We start from the raw sequence: 24,564 nt of genomic DNA, 5'->3' as shown, positions 1-24,564 counted from the left end.
TAATAAAATAGATAATATATATTTTTGGTGTAGATTTGTCGACGATATCTTCGTAATTATAGATAATAGATTCACTGATGCAGATACTATACTAGACAAACTTAACAATTTAGACCCCCAAATTAAATTCACTAAAGAAACAGAAAATAACCGTACCTTAAATTACTTGGACTTAACAATAACCAGACATGACACTCACTTATCTTAAAAGATCTATAGGAAACCCACACACACTTTAAATACCATAAAAAATGACTCCGTTCATCCTAACACACATAAAAGAGCAGCCTATTATAGTATGATACATAGAGCTTTCAATATCCCAATGACAATAGAAGATCAAAATAATGAATTAAAATTAATCCACGACATAGCCAAATACAATGGATACAGCAAAGAAATGGTCAACAAAATCATCCACAAAATAAAATCCCAACCTAAAACTAAATTAATCAAAACAGCCAAACTGAAAAAAGATTATGTCCTATTTACCTTCAACAACACCAATATATATACTATAACTAATATCTTTAAGAAGCACAACCTGAAAATAGCATTCAAAACCACACACAACAGCACCAACACTATACACAACACCAAAACAGTCAATAATAATAATAAATACAACCAATCAGCTGTCTACCGCATCAAATGTAACAACTGTGACACAAGCTACATTGGACGTACAGGTAGAAACTTCACCGTCCGTTATAATGAACATATAAATGCAGTAAAGCACAACCATTTCTCATCAATAGGCCAACATGTAGAAGAATCTAAGCACAACTTCACAGACATCAATAATGACATGATGATATTAAACATAAACTCTAAGGGCCCCCTACTCAACATAACCAAAGATTTCTATATTTCTTTGGATCAATACGCTAACCCCAATCATAACATTAACGACATTACAGAGAAAACCAGTATCATTTTTGACAAAGTCATTCCTGCAATAAAAAATGACTATCTCAAATTAGTAAACACACGTCATAACAAACCGACGAATCACAAACCTAACCCCGCCCCTACCTTCACAATAGCCACTCCTCCATCCCCTCCACCAACATCCCTCCATACAGCTCACATGAGCCCCACAGGTACTCGCAGCAGAACACAACAAATCTCCAAACATATTGGTACACAACCTCCACAGCAACAACAGTAAGTACTTTCTTCATTTCACACATACATCCAGGCATTCCTTCATACATACGCTATACTCATATTAGCTTTTCTTTACAGATAACAACCATATAACGTGCATAGACGAGAGAAGTGTCACCACCAACTGCTCTAAAACTAAACCCTATCTTGCTGTATATATAAATCTTACCTGACTACATCAACAGTTGAATTGCACAGTACTCAATTTTCAAATTTTACTGACAAGAGTTCTTATAACATACCAATACAAAGTATATCAGCCATAGAACATTCTCGATATTCAACTTAATCAACACAAAAACTACAAGTGGATTGAAGAATGAACGCAACGCAACATGAACTCAAATTTTAATAGACGTTTTTAAAATATACCATGTTTTAATGTGTTGAATGTACTATATTTTTTAGTGTCTTATGATGTGGCATATATATTTTAATGTGTTTATGTACTCATGTCCATGCTCAATCAATAGGTTTTAGTTTATTCTAACCATCACCACTTTTAATCAGAGATATTTTAACGCAACATACTGCAATATATTTTACTTCCATTTTTTATCAGACATCCGGATACTCTTACATAACATCTTTGTAATTTTTTCCTATGACTGTAAATTTGTGTGCTAGCTGATGATGGCCAAGATAGGTCGAAACCGGTACTAGTGCAATAATTCATTCACAATAAATGTATTGATCGGTGGAACATTTTTCTTGTCTATTACATTCCCCTTCAGGAAGTCGTAAAATTTAAGAAACGAGATTTCCACTTCCGGAGGTGCATATGGCCCTGACGTTCACTCAGCCTATGCCAAAAATGAGTACCAGGTTAATTCCTGGGGGCAAAGGCGGCTGGGCATAGAGCTAACCACTCTACCCCATCACGTGCCGCGGTTAACAATGGTGGAAGCCTTTACCTTCCACTCCTCCAAGGGCCTTCATGGCCTGTATGGAGGTGACTTTGTCTTTGTCTTTTGTCATTCCTTGATATCTCCTCTCAACATGAGAGGAAAGGTATGTGCTGTGTTTGGCTGCAGTAACTATGAAGTAGAGAAGAATGCACAGTCTTTCTTCCGTTTCCCTTGTGACAAGATAATGTAAGTAATATTGTGTTTGCATATATATTCTTCCAGTGACAAAGAGATTTTTATAGTACTTCATAATATTCTGACCAGCTCGACCCATATTTTAACTGGCTTAAAATATAATATGCATATTTTATTGTATAGTGCAGCAGTTAACCTTCAATACTGATTTGTTGTTGTAGGTGTGATCTGTGAGTTTGATTTAATTCAGGAAAATACATATTCATATGAATGTGGCTGGTTGTGTTCCAAGTTACCCCATTTGGAATGCCATAATGCGTTGTCAAGCACTGAAGAAAATATGGGTGATTTAAGAAATGTACGGTACATATTTTGTTGAAACAATATGATCATATGATCATGCAAATTTGCTTTACCCTAATGTAATGGCACTATGACAAGTATTGCTTATAGACAAAGTTTGAATGTTTTTGAGGCTAAATTTATAGATTTTCTTTCTGTTAGTAGGCTTCAAGTTAAAAGAAAAATTGTCCAGCACTTAAATGTAAATCCATTGAATCACGTGTGTACAGAATGTGCTAATAATTTTGTTGACAAGTGTTTTAATATGATGATCTTCTTCTTCATCATCTTCTTCTTCTTCATTTTGCCTCATGACTGAGGCGTCCTGACTGTCATAATATTCAGCCATCTAACCGATGAACAATACTCCGCCATTCTTCCCTATCTAAAGCTTTCCATGTGGTTGCTCTGAGAGAACTCTGTAGGGGGCCATTCACCATGTCAATCCATCGCATTGGTACTCGTCCTCGTTGTCTGGTCCCCTGGACTTTGCCCTCAACAATCAGCTTTTGAAGACTACCATCTCGGTGCATTATATGTCTAAAGTAGTGTACGATCCGCTGAAAGACCTTACACGATAGACAAACTTTTATCTGAAGTTGGTTCACGATTGATGTGTTCGTGCGATGAGCTGTCCAAGGAATCTTTAACATTTTCCTCTAGCACCACATTTCAAAGCTTTCTATCCATTCACGATCACGTTTGAGGATGGTCCACGTCTCTGCGCCATACAAGAAGACTGAGAAGACTAGAGATTCAACGAGCTTCTTTTTTGTATTGATGGTGATGTTATTATCTTTCAAGATCTTCCGCAGACGGATCATTGCTACCTTTGCTATTTCAATTCTTCACTTTATTTCATCTTTGGAACCACCAGAATTGGATAGTAAGGAGCCTAGATATACATACTGATGTACAACTTCACACTCTCCAATCTGTTTGATATGTGGACTGTTGTTGTTCTTACGATCAACAATCATGACTTTGGTTTTCTGTTTATTTAGGCATAATCCAGTTTCTAGGCTTGCTTCCTCTACTCTCTTGATCAGCTCTATCAACTCCTCTTCAGATGATGCTATCAAGGTGGTGTCATCAGCAAATCTCAAGTTGTTGATCTTGCATCCCCCAATGGAAAATCCTTTGTCCCAGTCATCTAATGCAGTTCTCACTGCATATTCACCACAGAGATTGAAAAGTAATGGTGACAGGATACATCCCTGATGAACTCCAGCCCTCGTATGAAACTGCTGAGACTGTTTGTTTTGAATCTTCACAGTGGCTGTATTTTGCTTATACAAGAAGTTGAGGAGATCAATCAAATGGAGTGGCAAACCCATGTCATCCAAAATTTTCAAAGATGGTTCCATTTGACAGTATCGAAGGCCTTTTGGTAGTCAATAAAGCACAAGTATACTGGAACATTGAATTCTCTAGCCTTGTCTATGATTTGTCTTGGACTTAAGATCTGTTCTCGAGTGCCTTTTCCTTTCATGAATCCAGTCTGGACTTCAGGAATTTGATACTCTAGGAATGCCTGGAGTCTCTTGTGCAAGATATGAAGCATAACTTTACTGGCATGTGAAATCAAAGAAATTAAGCAATATTTTCCACATTTTTTCCTCGATCCTTTCTTGTGGATTGGGACAAAGATTGACTGTACTCATTCTTTGGGCCATCTTCTAGAATTCTCCATATTACTTGGCAGATTTTCAACAGCATTTCAATTCCAGCATCGCCTGTAGCTTTCAAGACTTCTGCACTTATTCCATCAGGTCCACACGCTTTTCCAGTTCTCAGTATTTTCAAAGCCATTTCTACTTCATCTCGGAGGATGTCAGGTTCAGGATCTGACTGTTTGTCTATCTTTACTTGGTCTTGTGCATTACATTGTTCACTGTACAGATCCTGGCAGTACAATCTCCATGTTTCCAGAACATTCTCTATATCCACAACATCATCACCCTGTGAGTTCTGTATATTCCAGTAATATGGCTTGAATTCTTGAGTGATTATTCTAATTTTGTCAAAAAGATCCTTGCTGTGGTTTTGATTTGCATGGTCTTCAATCTCAAAACAAATGTTACTAAGGAAATTATCTCTTCTACAAGAAGAGTGAATCCTTCTATCAAGACCAGACATTTGCTCTCTTTTTTCTTTAGTGTTAATACCAGATTTTTAAGGCACCTTCTTTCTTCTACAAGCTGAAGGGTCAAGTCAGAGATCCACTGTTGCCTTCTAGTATTTGGTACTCGCGATTCATTCAAAGAGGACTCTATCCAGTTTTTAGTCACATTCCACAGCCCTTCTGCAGTTGTTATTGGATCCTGTAATATGGAGGCTCTTTGCGCCAATGATTCCTTGAATTACAACATATTAACTACTTGTGGTATCCTGTGTGATCTTTTAACTGGTGTTTGAAGTTTTATTCTTATTTCTGTTCTAAGAAGCTGATGATCACTGCCACATACTGCACCTGGACAGGTTTTGGTGCCCATTACAGAAGACCTCCATATTGAACTGATCAGGATGTAGTCAATCTGATTTTTATATTGCCCATCAGGCGAAGTCCATGTGTACATGTGCCGTATGTGATGCTTGAAGACTGTATTATTTATAGTGAACCTGTTTTGAATTGCAAACTCAAGAAGCCTGTTCCCTCGTTCATTTCTTTCTCCAATTCCATATCTTCCTATCGATGTTCTGACATGCTCATCATGATGTGTTCAACCAATTTTGGCATTGAAGTCTCCCATAACAATAGTTAGTTCTCTGCTTGGAAAAGCTGAAACAGTAGCATCAAGATCTTGATAGAAGCAGTCGATTATTTCATCAGACGCATCCGCTGTTGGGGCATAAACCCGAATGATGTTAATTGAAAGTGGCTTGCATTTGAGACTTAGTGTTATAATGCGATCATTAACAGGTTTATATCCTTTCACTAGGCCATTCAGTTTGTCACTGATCACAATTGCAACCCCGTTACTTCTTTTTTCTTCATTTCCAGAAAAGTAGACCCAATGATTACCACTTCTAAAATGCCCATTGTTTTTCCAGTGAGTTTTATTTAGCCCAGCCACTCCTATATTATACCTTTCCAGCTCTTGTTTTATGAGGAGAAGTTTTCCTGAAGCTAAAAGTCCTCTCACATTCCAAGTAGCCACACTCTGCTTTGTTCTTCCAGTCGCAAATTTTGCATATGCAGCCTGGTTGCCTACATGCACATGCCCAGTAGCACATTTCACACTTTGCAGCCTGGAACCGCAAAAGCGCCAGTTGTCAACCGGGTCACATGACGAATTAGATCCATTTAAAGCAGGTATCATGATAGTGTTCATGGGAATAATAGTATAGTGAGGTCCCTCTCTCTTCCACACCACAGTACCACAACCGAAAAACCAGTCATTCTGGTGACACTTGAGGCTCCCCACTCTTGACCCATCTTGAGCATGAATTGCTCTGTGCATCAAGTCAATACTGATAGCGCTGCTGCCCGACATGGTTTTTCAGTGGATTTCAGTGGCATTTCCTCCACTGAGGGGCCACCGCCCTTTCTCAAGGAGCTCATCCGCCCGAAGCCGTTGGCTCCCTGAGGGTGTCAGGTTATTTCTTGCCGCCTAACACTCGGTGTGGAGTCACTGGCTGTACGGTCTACTCCATACCGTCAAAAATACATCCATTGTAATGGTGCCAACAGGTGTAGACTCTAGTTTCTTGGCAACGTCGATAAGAGCATGCATAGTTTCCATCTTTGTCATAGTTTCCATGGCACTGATGGCAGATAGAACAAAATGGCTGACACTTAGGGCAATGCAAATATAGTAAATAATTATATCGAGTGTCTCTCTTAGTAATGTTGTCTATGGATTGAGGGCAAAACAAGATGACTATCGCCTATGGCATAAAAACACAATAGACTTACAATAAAAATTAATATCAAAAAATCACAAATTCACTAGACAACACTCACATACAGTAAATATATGCCACAGTGTCATAAATACTGCCAGGAAACTACTAACAAAGCACAGTTCCCTTTACATATAGATATTTGATGCTCTTACACCACACTAGATCTTGCATTTGGCAAACAAAGAATATAACTACTGTAGTATTTTTAAGTTTGATCAGGCATTTTTCAAAACAGTAAAATTTACACACTGAAACAACAAAGTAGAGGAAATTCAATTCAAATTTGGAACTCAAATAAATAAATGGAGTCAGAAAGGAATTCTAAAGCTAAAAACGTAATGCATCAATGAAAGATCAAGCCCTTTCACAGCAGTCCATTTCACATCTTGATTATATGTCTAATTTCAGTCTTTAAATAATAACCTGTTAAATAATTCTTCATTCATTTATCCAGAATTTCTTTAGCAACTTTGAAGTTAATATTGTAGTAGCACTTTCTTTCTAGACGCAATTTATTTATCCATTTCCGTATATACATTTCCATTGATATTTGAATTTAGCACGAATTTTCAGGTCAAGCCACTAGGAGCACCACTTGTGACTTGTTTCCCATTTTAACAAGGCTAAATCCGGAAGTGTCACGTATTGTCTCTATTGTATTTGCTTTAATCCTGGAGAAGTTACGCTTCTCATTAGGACACTCGCAGTTGCGTGCAGCATTTTGTGCTGCAAATTAAAATTCTGTTATACAACTCTTGTAGTTGAGGAAGGAAGATTTAACATAACAGAAAATTAATATTCATTAGTTTATGAAAATGAAATGGCGTATGGCTTTTAGTGCCGGGAGTGTCCGAGGACAAGTTTGGCTTGCCAGATGCAGGTCTTTTTGATTTGACTCCCGTAGGCGACCTGTGCATCCTGATGAGGATGCAATGATGATGAAGACACCCAGCCCCCTTGCCAGCAAAATTAACCAATTATGGTTAAAATTCCCGACCCTGCCGGGAATCGAACCCAGGACCCCTGTGACCAAAGGCCAGCATGCTAACCATTTAGCCATGGAGCCGGACAATTAGTTTATTAAATTAAGTAACAGACATACATCTTCATATTAAAAAGGAAGTCAATAGGTGTCAAATAATAGGAATTATGTCTACGAAAAGGAATCATACATTAATATCACAAGCATATGCAAAATATATGTGGCATTTGAGGTCTGCATATCAGGAATAAAATAAAACAAATAATATAACTACTGTAGTATTTTGAAGTTTGATCAGGCACTTTTCAAAACAGTAAAATTTACACATTGAAACAACAAAGTAGAGGAAATTCAATTCAAATTTGGAACTCAAATTAATAAATGGAGTCAGAAAATAAACAGGTAGTAATAATATAAGGAATATAGAACACAAATACCAAGTGAAGTGACTGCACATGTTAATACGTGATGACTACGGAGCCAAGCTCTGCATTCAGGAGAAGCAAATCTCGCCATTGGCAGTAATGGTTTTCTGTAGTTTCCCATTTTCACTTCCAGGCAAATGTCAGTAGAGTTCCTATTCAATTCCTTCCACCTGCTTATCCAATTTCATTCACCATCATTCGTTTCATCATTAGCCTCTCAATCAAGGTTGACATCAGGAAGGGTATCTGGCCACAAAACATGCCTAGTAATTAATCTCATCTCATCCCCAACTTCGTATCAAGAAATGGTACTAAGGGGTAGACATATAGAATAGAAATGTTGAAAATTTGTTTGAAACATAGGAACTCTTATTCATCATTTTCTCCTTCGTCCTCTCTTCAGCACCAGTGGCAACAAGGTGTAATGTTTTAATGTTTTGTCACAGTGACTTTTATGCACAAAATTCTGGCACTATATATATATATATATCATATGGCTTTACAAGTACACAAAAAATCTAATATCAAATGGAAATGTCCAAATTTGACAACCAGTCCAGAGCACTCGGAGTCACTTGGTGTAGAAGCCTCAGATCACTGTTAAATGCTCGAAGTGGGCACTCCTTAACAATGTGTTCCATTATCTGCTCCTCCGCTCCACAGTCACAGTCAGCAGATGAACGGAAACCCCATTTCTTCAACATGTAGCCACACCTCCCTTGACCCGTCCTAATTCGGTTCAGCTTTGACCAGGTTTGACACGGCAGTTGGAATCCTTCAACCTTCTTTGTTGGATCTTGAACCAAGTGAGCGTTGTTTGGTGGATGTTCATGCTGACGCTGTCGCCACTCATAGGTCATGTCGAAAGAACTGATACTTTTAAAATCAGTCCAGGGTGGTTTGCGTGATTTCAGACGAGTTGTTGGTGGGTGTTGTAGGGCATCGTACAAGGGAGAGTTCTTATGAGAAGAGATCTTCTTGAGCAAGTTTACCTTAGCTGCTTTCCTCCTTAGATCTGGCGGGGCAATATTAACTAAGACAGGTAACCACTGAATGGGAGTAGATCTGACAGTACCAGTGATAACTCTCATGGCTTCATTAAGCTGGACATCAATCTTTGTTGTGTGAATGCTGTTTTGCCATACAGGAGCACAGTATTCACCAGCAGAATACACAAGAGCGAGTGCAGCAGTGCGCAGGGTATTGGCGTCCGCACCCAAGCTACTTCCGGCAATCTTGCGGAGTAGATTCACTCTGGAGCCAAGTTTCTTAGATAACATGATGCACTGATGTTTGAATGTCAAGGACCGATCCAGAGTGATTCCTAGATATTTGGGATTGTAGTTATGCGGTACTTCGGTTCCGTCGAAAGTCACATCAAGGAAGAAACCTCCCCGAAGATTGTGGTTAATGCAATCGGGCGTTCCCTGGGCAACGGTTTAACAGGATGATTCTTCCACAAAGTTGCTGCTACACAGCAACAAGTATGCAAGAGAACTTATCTACGCATAGTCCTTTTCAGGACTAATCAAGCACGGAACACTCATCAATTTCCATTGGTAACAACATCACTAGAACATCGAATCAATTTCAACTGCTGAGAGTCAATATTCTGGCACTGATAGCAGTGGACTGTGGTTATGTTACTCTTGTGTACAGAATATTTGTAGCAAGGACCAGTTGTTCAATTGGTGCAGAAGTTTTTTTTCCGTCACCTGCTTTATAGCTTGATAGGAAGATTTGAATTTCACGAGGTACATTCTTCAATTTTGCTCTGTTTCTCAGATGTTCTTCCATCAGCTTGAACACCAGTGTTTTTAGAAAATGTCTCCTATTTTTTCCTCACTCAGGAGAGTTGAATCAGTGTAAAATATTTCCATTGATGCTTACTATGTCAAAATGCTGACAAAATAGGGACATAGGCTAGCCAGCATATAGTTAACTTGGTTATTGTATATTTCTGATTGATTGTGCTGACTCTTTCTTTTGTTCTATGGTAGTCAACAATTATTTCAGGCTTGCCTGTACCAGGATCCACAACAGCAGTGTCATGCATACCAGACATCATCAAAGTGGACTTGTTCTTTCTTGACAAATTCAAAGAGATCTCATGATCCTTTGTATCTAGAAATTCTGGAAGAGTATTTTTAAGTTCGATCAGGCACTTTTCAAAACAGTAAAAGTTACACATTGAAACAACGAAGTAGAGGAACTTAAATTCAAATTTTGACCTCAAAGAAATAAATGTCAGAAAGTAAACATGTAGTAATAATATAAGGAATATAGAACACAAATACCAAGTGAAGTGACTGCACATGTTAATGCGTGATGGCTATGGAGCCAAGCTCTGCATTCAGGAGAAGCAAACCTCACTGTTGACATCCATTTGCAAGAGATATTCCACCAGGGGAAAACTGGTGAAATAGTTATCAACTGACATTTCTCCGGGAATTAACTATCGGCTGTACAAGCCTCTTTACTACAGCTATGGGTGAATTTGAATTGTGAAATGGCCCCTGAGGAGCCAAAAGTCTGGGTGTAAAATGTGCATCTGTTGCACAATGTATATAACTTCAGGCCATGTTTGGCAGGTTTCTGAGGTATGCATTGGATAGAACTGCATCTTCCTTAAAAAGGATTCATAATTTCATCAGTGATTACAAATTCCCCTGGATGATATTTGTTTTTCCTGCTAGGGGCTTTACGTCGCACCGACACAGATAGGTCTTATGGCAACGATGGGATAGGCAAGACCTAGGAGCTGGAAGGAAGCGGCCTGGCCTTAATTAAGGTACAGCCCCAGCATTTGCTTGGTGTGAAATTATTTGTTTTTACAATTGGAAATAAACTCATCATGAAGTCCACTTTTAGCTGTCAGAAGGTCCGTTCATTGACTCAGGTCTAGTAATAAGATCATCAAATCTGAGAGCTCTTAAGTAAAAATTACCTAAAACTGAAAAGAGCCCTCAAATTATCACCCTTGTACCGTCAGCACTTTACAACTCAAGAACGTTCATGCAGTTGCCTTTCTTTATGGCTAGTAAAAAAGTGTGCCTAACAGAGCTTCGATTTCCACTTAAGTTGTTTCCTTGTACTATCAGCACTATCAACAAGGATACGGACCAAAATGAAATTTATTTCATATGATTGTTCCCTTCTAGCCCTGCTCCTTCCATATTTAGACCTTTTGCTCTCTATAAATATATTGGTGTAAAAAACATAATTTTATCAATCATGTTCAGTCAAATGAACCTCTGAAATACCTCCAGGTGACTTTTAGCTTCCCGTACAGCTCAGCCGGGTCCAGGAAAAATTTTAATTATGTCTTTGGCCTTGTCTTACTGGTTGTTTTTTTTTTTTTTAGGATGGCTAACAAATCATGTTTCATTATCCTTTGCAATTAAAAAACTGGAATTCAGAGTTCACCTTCATTGGTTCATCACATTCCTTGTCGAACTGCCTGGAATCTCTAGTAGTATCGTCCTGTTCCACTTCTTCAGTAATGATGTCACTTTAATGGAATTCTTCAGTCACCTGGCTCCTCCTCTTCCTTAGAGCACTCTGCTAAAATGTCTTGAACAATATGTTCAAAGTTTTCAGTATCACTGACACTGATTTTTCCTTTGCAATTCATGTTTGCTATGAAAAATTAACATTCTAATTCATATTGCGAACTGAAGTTATTAACAACATTATCTATATTGTTGCCGGCCCCGTGGTGTAGGGGTAGCATGCCTGCCTCTTACCCGGAGGCCCCGGGTTCGATTCCCGGCCAGGTCGGGGATATTTACCTGGACCTGAGGGCTGGTTCAAGGTCCACTAAGCCTACGTGATTAGAATTGAGGACCTATCTGACGGTGAGATAGCGGTCCTGGTCTAGAAAGCCAAAAATAACGGCTGAGAGGATTCGTCGTGCTGACCAAATGACACCTCGTAATCTGCAGGCCTTTGGGCTGAGCAGCAGTTGCTTGGTAGGCCAAGGACCTTCAAGGGCTGTAGTGCCATGGGGTTTTATCTATACTGTATATTAAAAAAGTTTATTAAAAACAGCTTCGTTCAGTCTGTCCGGCTGTTCTACTGGATCGATTTGCTTCTTTTTTTCCTATTCTCTTCAGAATTACGTACCAGTGAATCATCACGCATTGATAAGCTTCTAAGTTCAGTCAACTTTGAGTAATCCTAAAGTCAAATCACTAAATGACCATTCCAATAATTTCTGGTGAAGGCTTGCCCTTGCCCACAACACATTCTCTACGTAAAGATATCGGCAAACTAAATGATTAAAAATGACAGGTGACTATTGGCAAACCTACAATTTCAACAAAACTTGGTAAATAGGATTTAATACTATCTGAAGAGAAATATTGTTGGGGTAAGACACCCCTAGCACTTCTAGGGGTGGAGTGAGGAGGGAGTGACATGTAGAAATAATTAAAAACGACCTATATTAGTGTTGAATCCATAGTTTTTGGGGTTGCTGAGATTAATAGTGACACTCCGGATGCTGTTTAATTCTCTGTTGGCATTGGGGGGAGAAAAAGGGTAAAAAAGAAAATGTCCAAAATGAATGAGATTATGGATGTAGGTGTGTATGTTTCAGCATAACTCTCAACTAAACTTGTCAGAATAGCTCTCAACTAAACTTGGTTTTCTGTGGCTTCTCAAATGCTTGGACTGTACCTCATTAAGGCCATGGCTGCTACCTTCCCAGTCCTAGCCCTTTCCTTTCTGTCCGTTGCCAAACACCTTTGATGCTTTAGTGCGACATTAAACAAGTAGCAAAAAGAAAAAAAGCTGTGGGGGTAAGACACCCCTAGTACCCTTACGGTTAGAGGTTAGGAAGGAATGACATTTAAAAATCATTGAAAACGACCAATATCAGTGTCAAATCCATACTTTTTGGGGTTGCTGATATGAATTGTGACACTCTGGATGCTGTTAATTCCAAGTTCAGCTTGCATCAGCATGGGGGATCAGAAGGACTGAAGAAAGAAAGTGAAAAGTGTCCAAAACTACCAAGGTTGGTTTTGAATCCACAGTTTTCAGGTTCACTAGGCTAATTGGTGACAACCCAGTTTTTATTTATTTGGAGAGGATCAACTACTTCCTCAAGAATATGGGCTGCAACGAAGACAAACTTCCATGCAGAACAAAATAATCTAAAACTAACACTTTAAATTGAGCACATAACAATAACACTAAAATTACAAAATAGTTCAGAAAGTATCAATAAATAAATCTATAAAAATTCACTTCACACATAATTGACAGTTAATATAAATTCTAGAAGTAAACATTAAGAAAAGGTACCCGGGCAACACATGAAGCAATTCCATACCAAGGCACGTTATCTGACCTATCTATAATTAATGTTGTGGAACAGCATGGGTCCTCTAGTATTAAAATGAAAAGAATATGATTTGATTTATTCATTAAATATGACTAACATTAACTGAGAGTTCCTGAAGTTTTTGCCAACTTTGATAGTTGCACCTGCAGTGGAGTGCCACAGACAAGTACCTTCCCTCTTCAGGACACAGTAGCTGGCAGGAAGGAACCAAGGCACCAGTAGCCTCTCCCATTGGAGACATGTCTGTCTAGGAATACATGCCGCAGTCAGCCCTTCTGGCCGACAGAGACCCAGTAGTTCCAGAAAATTCACGTCTGTGGCACTGAATGCCACTAAGCGACTGTTCCAGGGTTAATAAAATTTGCAATTAAAAAAAAAAAAGATACTTTCACAAACACATGATCTGTTTCAGCATTCTGTGATTATTGCCTGGCTCTTGGGTGCAGCATGTAATGTCTCAGTTTTGTTTGGACTCTATGAACATAACCTCTCTCCGCTGACTGCAGCTGTTTATGTAGGACTCAGTCGTACAGCCTGGGGTGTTGGTCTGGCGTGGATTATGATAGCATGTTGCACACATCATGCTGGTAAGAAATAATTTATATAACTTTCCAAAATACTGTGTTAATTTAGTATGTAAGTAAGTAAAAAAGTAAGTAAGTAAATAAGTTATTTAGCAAGTAAGTAAGTAAGTACCATAATTTGTCTTTATTCATGATGAAATTAGGGCTCAAGGCCTTTTCTTACATCTAACTACAACATTAAAATTATAAAATTATGTAATAGAAATTATGTAATACAGTAATTTTAACAGCAAATATGGAGATAGTAAAAATAGAAATAATTGCAGACTGTAAAACATGACAATATAAATGAAAATAAGAACAATTTTGAAACTAACAATTGTAATGATAAAAGAAGCAATAACTACATAGCACATACATTTATAATTTTTAGGGAAATGTGCTCATTCATGCACTCTTTTACATTTCATTCATCATGCAAGTCAGTTGGAAGCATTCAGCAATCCATCTTAAATCGTCTACAAGAATGAAAATCTCTAATTTGGTAGGGGGTGGGTATTCCAAATTATAGCAGCAGTGCCTATGAAGGAACAGGTATAAGCCCTGGAGTGACTTAAAAATGTAGTTAAAGAGGAGCCAGATTATATACAATGGTTATGATAGGAAGAGAGGTAATTAATTTTTGATGATAGGCAATATGCTAGAATTGAATTTTGAACTCCATGCAGAAGGGATAATATGTGGAGACTACGACGCTTGTGCACATAATGCCATGACAACTCCCTGTAATAAGGTGAAATGCGACAATCATATCGCAGCTTAAGTATAAATCTAATACAAGTGTTTAAACTCCATTTGAGCATCTTACCTGCTACTATCTTGAGATATATCCATAAGTACAGTGTTGCAGTACTCTAGAACAGGTGAGATTAGTGATTGTACCAGTTGTATTTTAAGATATTTTGAAAATATAATAAGAGTAGGTAGCGTTTGAGAGGAAAGAAGGGATTTATGAATTTTACAGCCTGTATTTGTCGTTTGTTCAATCCAATTTTGTGTCTCAGTCATTATAACACCTAAGTTTCTTACTGACATACAGTAAGGCACGACAGCATCATTTAAAATAATTGGGGGTACATGTCTACTTTTTAGTTAATTAAGGTTTCTTTTGGTACAAAATATTATAGTCATGAGTTTTGTTAGGATTTATTTATTTTTCTCATACTTACTGAGTCATCGTAAGTCAAAATTTACTCTGTCAATGGCTATATGCATGTCTTGTGGATAAGAGTGATAATAAATCTGAAGATTATCTGCATAGATGTGATACTTGCTATATTTCTATGCATTCCATATGTCATTCACATTAATGACAAATAAAAGTGGTCCCAAAAATGACTTCTGCAGGACATCTATTGATTTGTTATGCCATCCTCAGTACATTGTTCCCACTGATATTTGTTGCAGGTGGTCAGTGAGGTAGGAGCTAAGAGGATGTCATATTAAAGTTGAAACTACAGAGTATGTGCAGTAGTAACTCAGGGCTGTGTCAGACACTGGTTATCTCTTAAGGGGGCTGACATACCTGGAAATATGAATTTTTTTCATTTTTTTGTTTTTGATCTCAAATGAAAGAATACACATTTCTTTATCTAAATCTGAAGTTTTATAGCGAAATTTCCAATTTTGATGAAGATATTTCGATTTAAATTCAAGCATGTACTGAACTGTCAGCTGCATGGGCGTGGTATTTGTGTGTTCCACCAATTTTCACTGTTTTGGGAAGGCATCAGGACCATTTAATAATTATCCTTTGAACCGGAAATGATAGTCTGGGCTTGTCTTGCTTTGTTGTTCTGTGTCTGAAACCTAAACACGAGGTTTTGTTTTGAATTGTGTCAAGTTTGTAAGACTCAGACAAAAGCTATTTTTTTTTTTTTTTTTTTTTTGCTATTGGCTTTACGTCGCACCAACACAGATAGGTCTTATGACGACGATGGGACAGGATAGTGCTAGGACTGGGAAGGAAGCAGCCATGGCCTTAATTAAGGTACAGCCCCAGCATTTGCCTGGTGTGAAAATGGGAAACCACGGAAAACCATCTTCAGGGCTGCCGACAGTGGGGTTCGAACCCACTATCTCCCGAATACTGGATACTGGCCACACTTAAGCAACTGCAGCTATCAAGCTCAGACAAAAGAAGAAGATGGCTGACATAAAATTAGAAGATGGTAAGAGTGGCAAATAGAACTGAGAAGGAGTATAAGCACCCTCACCCAATTCCAATGGCTATAATGAAGACAATTAAGCCAAGGATGTTCCAATTAACCTGAAGACCAAGGTTTATAATACGTGCGTGCTGCCAGTTACAACTTACGGTCTGGAAACGATGACTCTGACGAAGGAAAGTGCTCGCAAGCTTCAGCGAACACAACGAGCCATGGAGCGACAGATGCTAGGGATCAGCCTTAGGGATAAGATCCGTTCAGAGGACATCAGGAGAAGAACTAATGTAACAGACATCCTAGAGATAGTAGCAAGACTAAAATGGCAATGGGTAGGACACGTAGCTCGACAAGACTACAACAGGTGGACCTCTAGGATTGTTCACTGGAGACCATGGGGACACAAGAGAGGCATTGGAAGACCCCTGAAGAGATGGCTCGACGACATAAAGCTGTTGGCTGGAACACGCTGGTTCCAAGTGGCTCAAGACCGAAGACGATGGAAGCACATGGAAGAGGCCTATATCCAGCAGTGGATTGAAATAGGCTAGAAAAGAAGAAGAAGAGAAGAAGAAGCCAAAATTCTAAGACCTTGCTGCGACTGACTTCCTAAGATATCTGAAAGGTCGGACTCAAAATGGTAATGAGTCCTTTAACAACAAAGTATGGACTGTTTGCCCTAAAATCTCAAATTCAGGGAGGATAGTTGTGAAAATTGCAGGTGCTGAAGCTGTGTCTTCTTTTAATGATGGTAATAAAAGTAAAGTGGAAGTGCTAGAATGTTTAGGCATCAAAGTTGGGAAATGTGCAACATCTGCTCTCTCTGAAAGAGATGTTCTTCGGGTCAAATTTGCTGAAAAACCTCTTTGAGAGTCTTCAAAGGTAGAAAAAAGGACAAGAAGGAGGCTGAGGATGGAAGAACATGGCAAGGCCATGGAGATAGAGGGCACTAAATATGCAGCAGGTGTCTTCTAGTGTTATGTGTGAGTGAAAATGTACATACTATGTTTAGAGCTATTTTCCCAAAAGTTTAATTTTTTTCACACAAAAAATGCAGTAACTCAAGAACTAATGGTCCAAAATGCATGAAATTTAGAATTCCCTTTGTTGGAACTAAATTACAAAGGTTGAACCTCAATAATTGAAGTCCTTTGAAAAATATGCTCAGTGCATCTAAAACATCATGTGAAATTCTTAACTTATTTAAATATTCAAATTAAATACCTATAAAAGTGTAACTTATTCTTCAAGTAAGTTTATAGAGGTCTATTCTTGGTAATTTAGTGTTGTCTTTAAGGGAAAAAAAAGTTTATGCCAATCACATTGATAGTTTTCAAGAAATGTTGTTTTTTGTAACATTCAAGAAATATTTTTTAAATATTGTAATCTGCAAATTTTATTACACTTATATATATTGAATTTTAAAATTTTATACATACAATGAAAGCCCAGCATTTTTTATTATAAGGGTATAAAGTTTAATTCAAATCCCTGTTATGGTTCCATAGATATAGAGTAATTTACAAAATGCATGCATTCCAGGTGTATCAGCCCCCTTAAGTGCACAGCATTGCATATTGCATACTTGCTTGTTATATCTACGTTACGAGTTTGCAAGTGTGCATTTACATCCACCTTAGAGACGAACTCGCTATAGGTGTTGCTCGTGTAGCAAAAAAATGAACAATCTTTTATTTTATGATTTTTCTTGCTAATCAGCTGGAGTGGTATAAACTTCAAACAGCTAAGGTAAAACAATTAAAATGTTGTTTACCTCAGAAAATTTGTGAGAAAGGACATCCCTAAGACTCAAATGTGGCAGTAACTACAGTAATCATATAGCTTTGCATATTCTGGTACATAAAACATCCAAAACTATTAACATTTTGACTGATCCAAACAAAAAAATTAAAAAATTGACATAAATAATAATGTATTACTTTTGGAATAAAAAAATAGTATTTGAAAGAAATAATAAATTGTGCATTTAAGGGTTATGTCTAGTAGTGTTGCTACAGTCACATATTGTTGGTCTATTGCATGTCTGATATCGTCTGTAACTCACAGTAATGTTGTTGCGGTACTATGTCCTGTTTTTAAAGTTGGATTGAAAAGGGTCAAGGAGGGGACTCTGGGTGAAGTATTCAGTTATTTGTGCATAGATCAGACATTCAAGTGGTTTTGAGAGGGCTGGGAGACTGGTGACTAGGCAGTAATTTGATTGAGAGTTCAAGGCAGTGTGTTCTTTTTTGGGACGGTTTCTTCCAAGTTTGAGCTAAATTATTATTTGCCACTAACTGCTGAAAGTAGTGGTATTTACCATTTCAGATTAGCTGTTTAACTTTGTTCCTAAGTTTCCTGTATTGCTCGAAGTCCTCTTTGTCACATGTGCATCTGTATTGTCTGCACCAACCGTCACGGCTGGCCATAGCAGATCTAATCGTGGTCATCAGCGGGGGAAGAGGGCCAGGTAAATCTTACTTGCCTCTTCAGAGTATATTTGTCATACAAATTCAGCTGTTGACTTTCCTATAATCGATAACTAAATGAAAATATCTGTCAGGTTTATCACTGAAAAATCAATTGTATTGATCGTCAGACCCTTATTAGCCCTGTTTTCTCAGAGGTTGTTAAATCAACACTTATGTGTGTGCGGATTGTGTTTTAGACATTGTACAAGATATCATACAGTGCAATGAAATGATGAGGTCCATCACTGACATAGCCACTGAAAACAGTACTTGAATGTAAATTTTGTAACTATGCATACTTATGCACAGTAAATATTTATTAAATTAATTATCCTCTAAAAGCAGGGCCTGCATTTGTAATTCTAAATGTTGAGGTATATACAACAGTTTTCCTGGTACAAGAGACCAAACAGAAAGACAAACAGCAAACCTGAACACTTGAAAAGGCTAGCAGTCTTGAAAATTGTGAAAGTATGATACATGTACATATGCACAACCTTTACAGTTTTGCTTTTTTCATCTTCATTTGTATGTACTGTATTTACTAATGCAGCACAACTGTCCAGCTACTTGGTTGAATAGTCAGTGTAGTGGCCTTCAGTTCAGATGGCCTTGTATCGTTCTCAATGAGATTTTATATGGTGCAAATAAATATCACATGAGATACGTTCACTTCTTGATTGGAAAATCACTTTATTGTCACTGAGTCTACTCCTTAACACACAATTTCCACTCAGTTTGCTTAACGACTACACAGTTACACACAGTTATAAACAACATTGCAATACTATTAAGAAAAATACACTGAAGCAATTCATAGTACAGATATCCACAAGTTCTCATGCTGATTATTCACTTCACCATCACAAGGCAAGACCAACTAACTACCCAGCCTCTCGGTCATCAGTTCGATATATATATACACCATTTGACAGCTATTCTAGAAATCTCTAACTTCTGGAAATGTTCTTGTAATGCTCTGAAAAGAACACACCTGAACATACAAGGAACAACTGATCGACCAGCCTCTCGACTGCAGTACTCCAGTGTAGATTAAACTTGAATATTCAACTACAAAATTGAAGAGTTAGTGGACATCATGTAGAGAAGGAAATAATCAATCCTAGGACTGAGGGAAACTAAATGGAAAGGTAAAGGGAAGAAAGAGTTGAGGAAAAACTATACCCTCCACTGGAATAGTAACAACAGAGAGATGAGAAATTGAGTAGGATTGATATTGTCTAAAGAGTTAGATGGTATTACAGAGATCTAGTACATCAAAGAGAGGGTTATAAAGGCAACAGTCCACCTTGGGAAAGAGAAGCTGACACTCGTTCAAGTGTATGCCTCTCAGATGGGTTGCAGTCAAGATGAAAAGAACAAGTTTCTCGAAGACCTAGAATAGACCATCAGTGAAGAGAGGGCAATCATCATCAAGGACCTCAATGCACAGCTCGGGACAGACAAGAATGGCTATGAGAAGGTGACGAGACCACATGGTTATGGGAGAAGGAATTCATAAGGGGAATATCTCCTAGACTTCTGCATAAGAGTCTGTTTGGTAGTAAAGAAACAGTTGGTTCAACAAGAGAGTCAGTCACAGGATTACCTGTTACAGCTGGGATGGAAAGAGCAAGACTGTCATTGACTATGTCTTACAGATAAAGAAAGAAGTAGACTTGTGACTGATGTCAAGGTGATTCCAAGTGAGAACCTCAATAGCGACCACCGGTTATTAGTAGCAGATCAGAAAGACATTAATGTACCAAAGATAACAACGGAGATTACCTAAGATTAAGGTGTGGTAACTACAACAGATTGGAAAAAGGACCGACTATCAGGACCGTATAAGAGGACAACTGCCTACAGAAGAAGTGCAGAGTGGTGAGGTAGAGTGGACAAGATTTAAAAACACCTTGATAAAAGAAGCAATAAAGGTTTGTGGGAAGACAAGTGCGAGAGTAAGGGAAAGAGAGACACCCTGGTGGAATGAAAGAGTAAGATCCTCAATAAAGGAAAGGAATATAGCATGAAAAGAATGAGACAGAGAGAAATCCAAGACAGAACAGGTAAGGGACGAGGGGAAGATCAGAGACCTTGAGCAAGTTTACCGGGACAAGAAATTGAAAGTTAAAAGAGTAGTAGAAGAGGAGAAGATTAAGTGCTGGGAGAAATTTACTCAAAAACTGAAGAAAGACAGCAGAGGACATATGAAACTATTGTTAAGAGTGATCAAAAACAAAAGGAATTCAGTTGAAACCATCAACGCAATTGAGGATCCTAATGGAAACCTGGCCAGGAAAGAAGAGGACATCAGAGAGCTTCTGAGGAATCATTTTGATCACTTATTGAACAGGACAGAAGCAGATCAGAGAACAAAAGAACCAGCTGTTGAAACCTGCACAGAGGAGCCTCCCATTACATGGGCAGAAACAGAAGCAGCTCTTAAGAAGATGCCGCAAGGGAAGTCTCCAGGAATCGATGAAGTCAGCACGGACATGATTAAAGCAGCAGGAGTCCAGGGTTTACAGTGGCTACACAGAGTGCTCAATGCAGTTTGGAAAGATGACAAGATACCTACTGATTGGAGCAAGGGTATCATAATCCCCCTGTTTAAGAAAAGAAATCGCCAAAAATGTTCCAACTACCGGGGAATAACGTTCCTTTCTCATGGGCTTAAGATTCATGAGAAAATCTTAGAGAGCAGATTGCGAGTCATCTTAGAGCCACAGTTTGAAGAGGAACAGTATGGCTTCAGGGCTAACAGGTCCACAACGAACCTAATCTTCAGTGTCCATATGTTAATGGAAAAATATTGGGAAAAAAGCAAAGATTTGTTTATAGTTTACCTTGACATTGAGAAAGCATATGACAGCACTGCAAGAGAGAAGATATGGGAATGCCTGAGGAAAAGGAATGTGCCAGAGGGACTGGTGAGGAAAGTTCAGATGCTGTATGAGAACTGTACCAGCTATGTGCAATTGGGTGATGGACATTTATCCTGGTTCAAGACTGAAAGTGGAGTCCAGCAAGGCAGTGCACTATGACATAATGAAGAACATCAAGAAAACCTCTGGTGGACTAAATGCAACGGCCTTCGCTGATGATGTTATGATCTGGGGAGAAACTGAGGAACAAGTACAGTTGAGACTCAATGAATCGAAGGTTAAGTTCCAGGAGTTCAATCTCAAGATAAGCAAACTCAAAACAGTAGTGATGGCAATAAACAGAGAGGGATGGCCAGCGAACATCATACTAGGAAACTATCGAATAGAAAGTGTGGAAAGCTTTACAAATATCTCGAGGTACTAGCGACAAAGGAGGTGGCAAACAGAATGCAGAAGAGCTCCACTTTTATCATCAAGTATGAACACTCCTCTGGGATCCCAAAGTACCAACAAAATCAAAGCTGATGGTGTTCAACCAGTACTTCATACCAATCATAACCTATGGAATTGAAACCTGCACCTTCACTAAGAAAGACTCATCAATGTTGCAGGCATCCAAGATGAAGTTCCTTAGGTCTACAATTCAAAAAACCAAAGTGGACAAGTTGAGGAATGATGTGGTTAGAATGGAAGCTCGGATTGTTACATCATTGTCAGATAAGGTCAGCATGTCCAGACTGAGGTGGTTTGGGCATGTAATGAAGATGGAGCCAAGAAGGACAGCATATGTTAACTTGGAGAGACATGTGGCAGGGAAACGGATGGTGCGAAGACCAAGAACCCACTGGATGGACATTGTAAAGATGGACATTGCAGATCAGGGAAGGACACTAGAGGACGTCATTAATGACAGAACGTATCTCAATAAGACAGAATGGAAGAGGCTCGCCAACAGTACCCGGGAAACTGGAACTGTAAAATGATGATGATGATTCAACTACAATATGAAAAACCATGAGGAAGAAATCTACAAAATTCCATAAGTTTCCACATGTATCTGGATAATAACATTTAATGGTAACCTTCCATAAACCTCCACATGTAACAGAATGATAGTGGATTATACCCAATATACAAATATTAGAGAGTTTTCTACAGTTTTGACTGAACAAATTTTGAGGGTATATTAATTTGCAATACATATTTACAGGGAAATCATATGTCAGTTGTACTTAAAATATATTAAATATAATAATTGAAAGTTTTACAAGGGTTAGGTTAAGAGTAAGATAGCGTACATACGACACTTGGGGTTTGATTCCTGGCCAAGCTGAGAATTTTAACCATGTCTGGTTAATTCCTTTAGCTCATAGGGGAGAATCTACCCCCATACCTCACCCTTATATGGGCATTTGTGTTCGCCTTAATATTCATCTTCATTTACATACAACACATTACACTACAAACCACCACAGAAACTCACAATAGTGAACACACACCTCCATATATGGTTGGCACCAGGAAGGCCTCCGGCAATAAAAATGGACTAAATCCATATAAAATGGCAACCTCAGGTAACTGAGAAAAGGTCAGGAAGAAGAAGAAAAAGAAGAAGACTAATGCAATATAACTCAACTGAAATTACATGGTTTACACACAAATTTTAAGATATTTCTCCCAATAACCTGCCCTCACTCATAAAGGACACATCACAATCCTCCCACACATAGTATTTTTGAATGCTTAAAGAAATTACAGAATGAAATGTCATTGCAGGAATCATCAACACTGTGTTGTCATTCCGAGGATGGGTTCCTTTTAGTCGTCTTACATACTGTGCCTATCTCCTCAACCCATTGATAATGACCTCTGTGTTCTTATATGGTGAAACTACACAACATATCGACTTAAATACAATGGTAAGTACTCTAGGAGACATATGGCTTTTTTCTTTGTTTGGGACTTTGGAGAATAATACCTAATTCTGTATTTGTTTACAGGCAACAGACTTCCTAGGTTACACAGGAATCACTTTCTGCTGTGCATATGTTCTATATCTTGTATTTGAGGCACCAAATTTGCTACTAATGAAGTGGGTACTGCGAGGCCATGCTAAAAGAAAAATTAGTGAAGGAACATAGTGACCTCCTGGCCTTCACAATGCTAATTATAAATGGCATGATGAGATCAAGGATTTCACAACTGTTCATGCAGTAAGTAAAGAAGAAACCAAAGTGAACTGCTTAGGAATGGACTGAAGTGTTATTTCTCTAGCCTGAATAAATAGAAACTTTTTCCACAGAGAAATATATAGAAATTTGTAGGAGATCTTGCATAAACTCCTGTAAATACTGTACTGTACATCAAACAATGAATTCCACAGATTTACATAGCATCATGTTTTCTTAATATCAGTTAGGTCATGTACAAAAAAAAAGCCATTTGGAAATAAAATGTATTAAATTGCTCAAAATATTAGTGCAAAGAATATGAAACAACACACGGAAATATCAGAATCTCCCATTCCTTCACAAATCACATCCACTATTATCTCCTTTGCGTTATCCTGTTGTATCTATTAGCTTGAACATGATGGCCGCCAATGGTCCATATTGACTTAATTAGTGTTATTAATTATGTCAAGGTCTGCCTTGTCAATACAATTACATAAAATCAGCTTCATGGTCTGTATTGCACTTACAAAGAATCAGAACTATTTTTTATTTTCCACCTTGTTGATACACTAAATTGCTTAAGGCAACTTATTGGTTAAAAGTGGTACATATTTCATATATTATAAACATCTTCAGCCACCTAACACTGTTTAGATGAAAAATTCATATAATGACAAAGTTTGAAGAATAATATGGTACCTAATTTTGTATTTGTTTACAGGAAGCAGACTTCCTAGGTTACACAGGAATCACTTTCTGCTGTGCATATGTTGTTTATCTTGTATTTGAGGCACCCAATTTGCTACTAATACATTTCATTCTGTAATTTCCTTAAGCATTCAAAATACTATGTGTGGGAGGATTGTGATAGCATGATGTGTCCTTTATGAATGAGGGCAGGATATTGGGAGGAATATCTTAAATGGGAATTTTAACCAAACTGGACAAGTTAAGGAACGATGTGGTTAGGATGGAAGCACGGATTGTTACATCATTGTTAGATAAGGACAGCATGTCCAGAGTGAGGTGGTTTGGGCATGTAATGAAGATGGAGCCAAGAA

General features: G+C 38.1%; 1 protein-coding gene across 2 annotated transcripts in view; it reads left to right on the top strand.

The window, feature by feature from the left end:
- LOC136858548 (nose resistant to fluoxetine protein 6) overlaps positions 1 to 23,807 on the top strand; it is a 233,412-nt gene extending 209,605 nt beyond the window's left edge. For both annotated transcript variants that reach the window (XM_067138166.2, XM_067138168.2), the window contains 3 exons: positions 13,634 to 13,808; positions 23,106 to 23,248; positions 23,330 to 23,807. In XM_067138166.2, the coding sequence (XP_066994267.2) occupies positions 13,634 to 13,808; positions 23,106 to 23,248; positions 23,330 to 23,470 (459 nt within the window). In that variant the 3' untranslated portion in view covers positions 23,471 to 23,807. The remainder of the gene's footprint in view (positions 1 to 13,633; positions 13,809 to 23,105; positions 23,249 to 23,329) is intronic.
- Positions 23,808 to 24,564: the final 757 nt, after the last annotated feature.

Source organism: Anabrus simplex, chromosome 1 (assembly GCF_040414725.1).
Source record: "Anabrus simplex isolate iqAnaSimp1 chromosome 1, ASM4041472v1, whole genome shotgun sequence".
NCBI classification, from domain to species: domain Eukaryota; kingdom Metazoa; phylum Arthropoda; class Insecta; order Orthoptera; family Tettigoniidae; genus Anabrus; species Anabrus simplex.
Note: the sequence above shows the minus strand (reverse complement) of the source record. Positions and strands in the feature narration are given on the sequence as shown.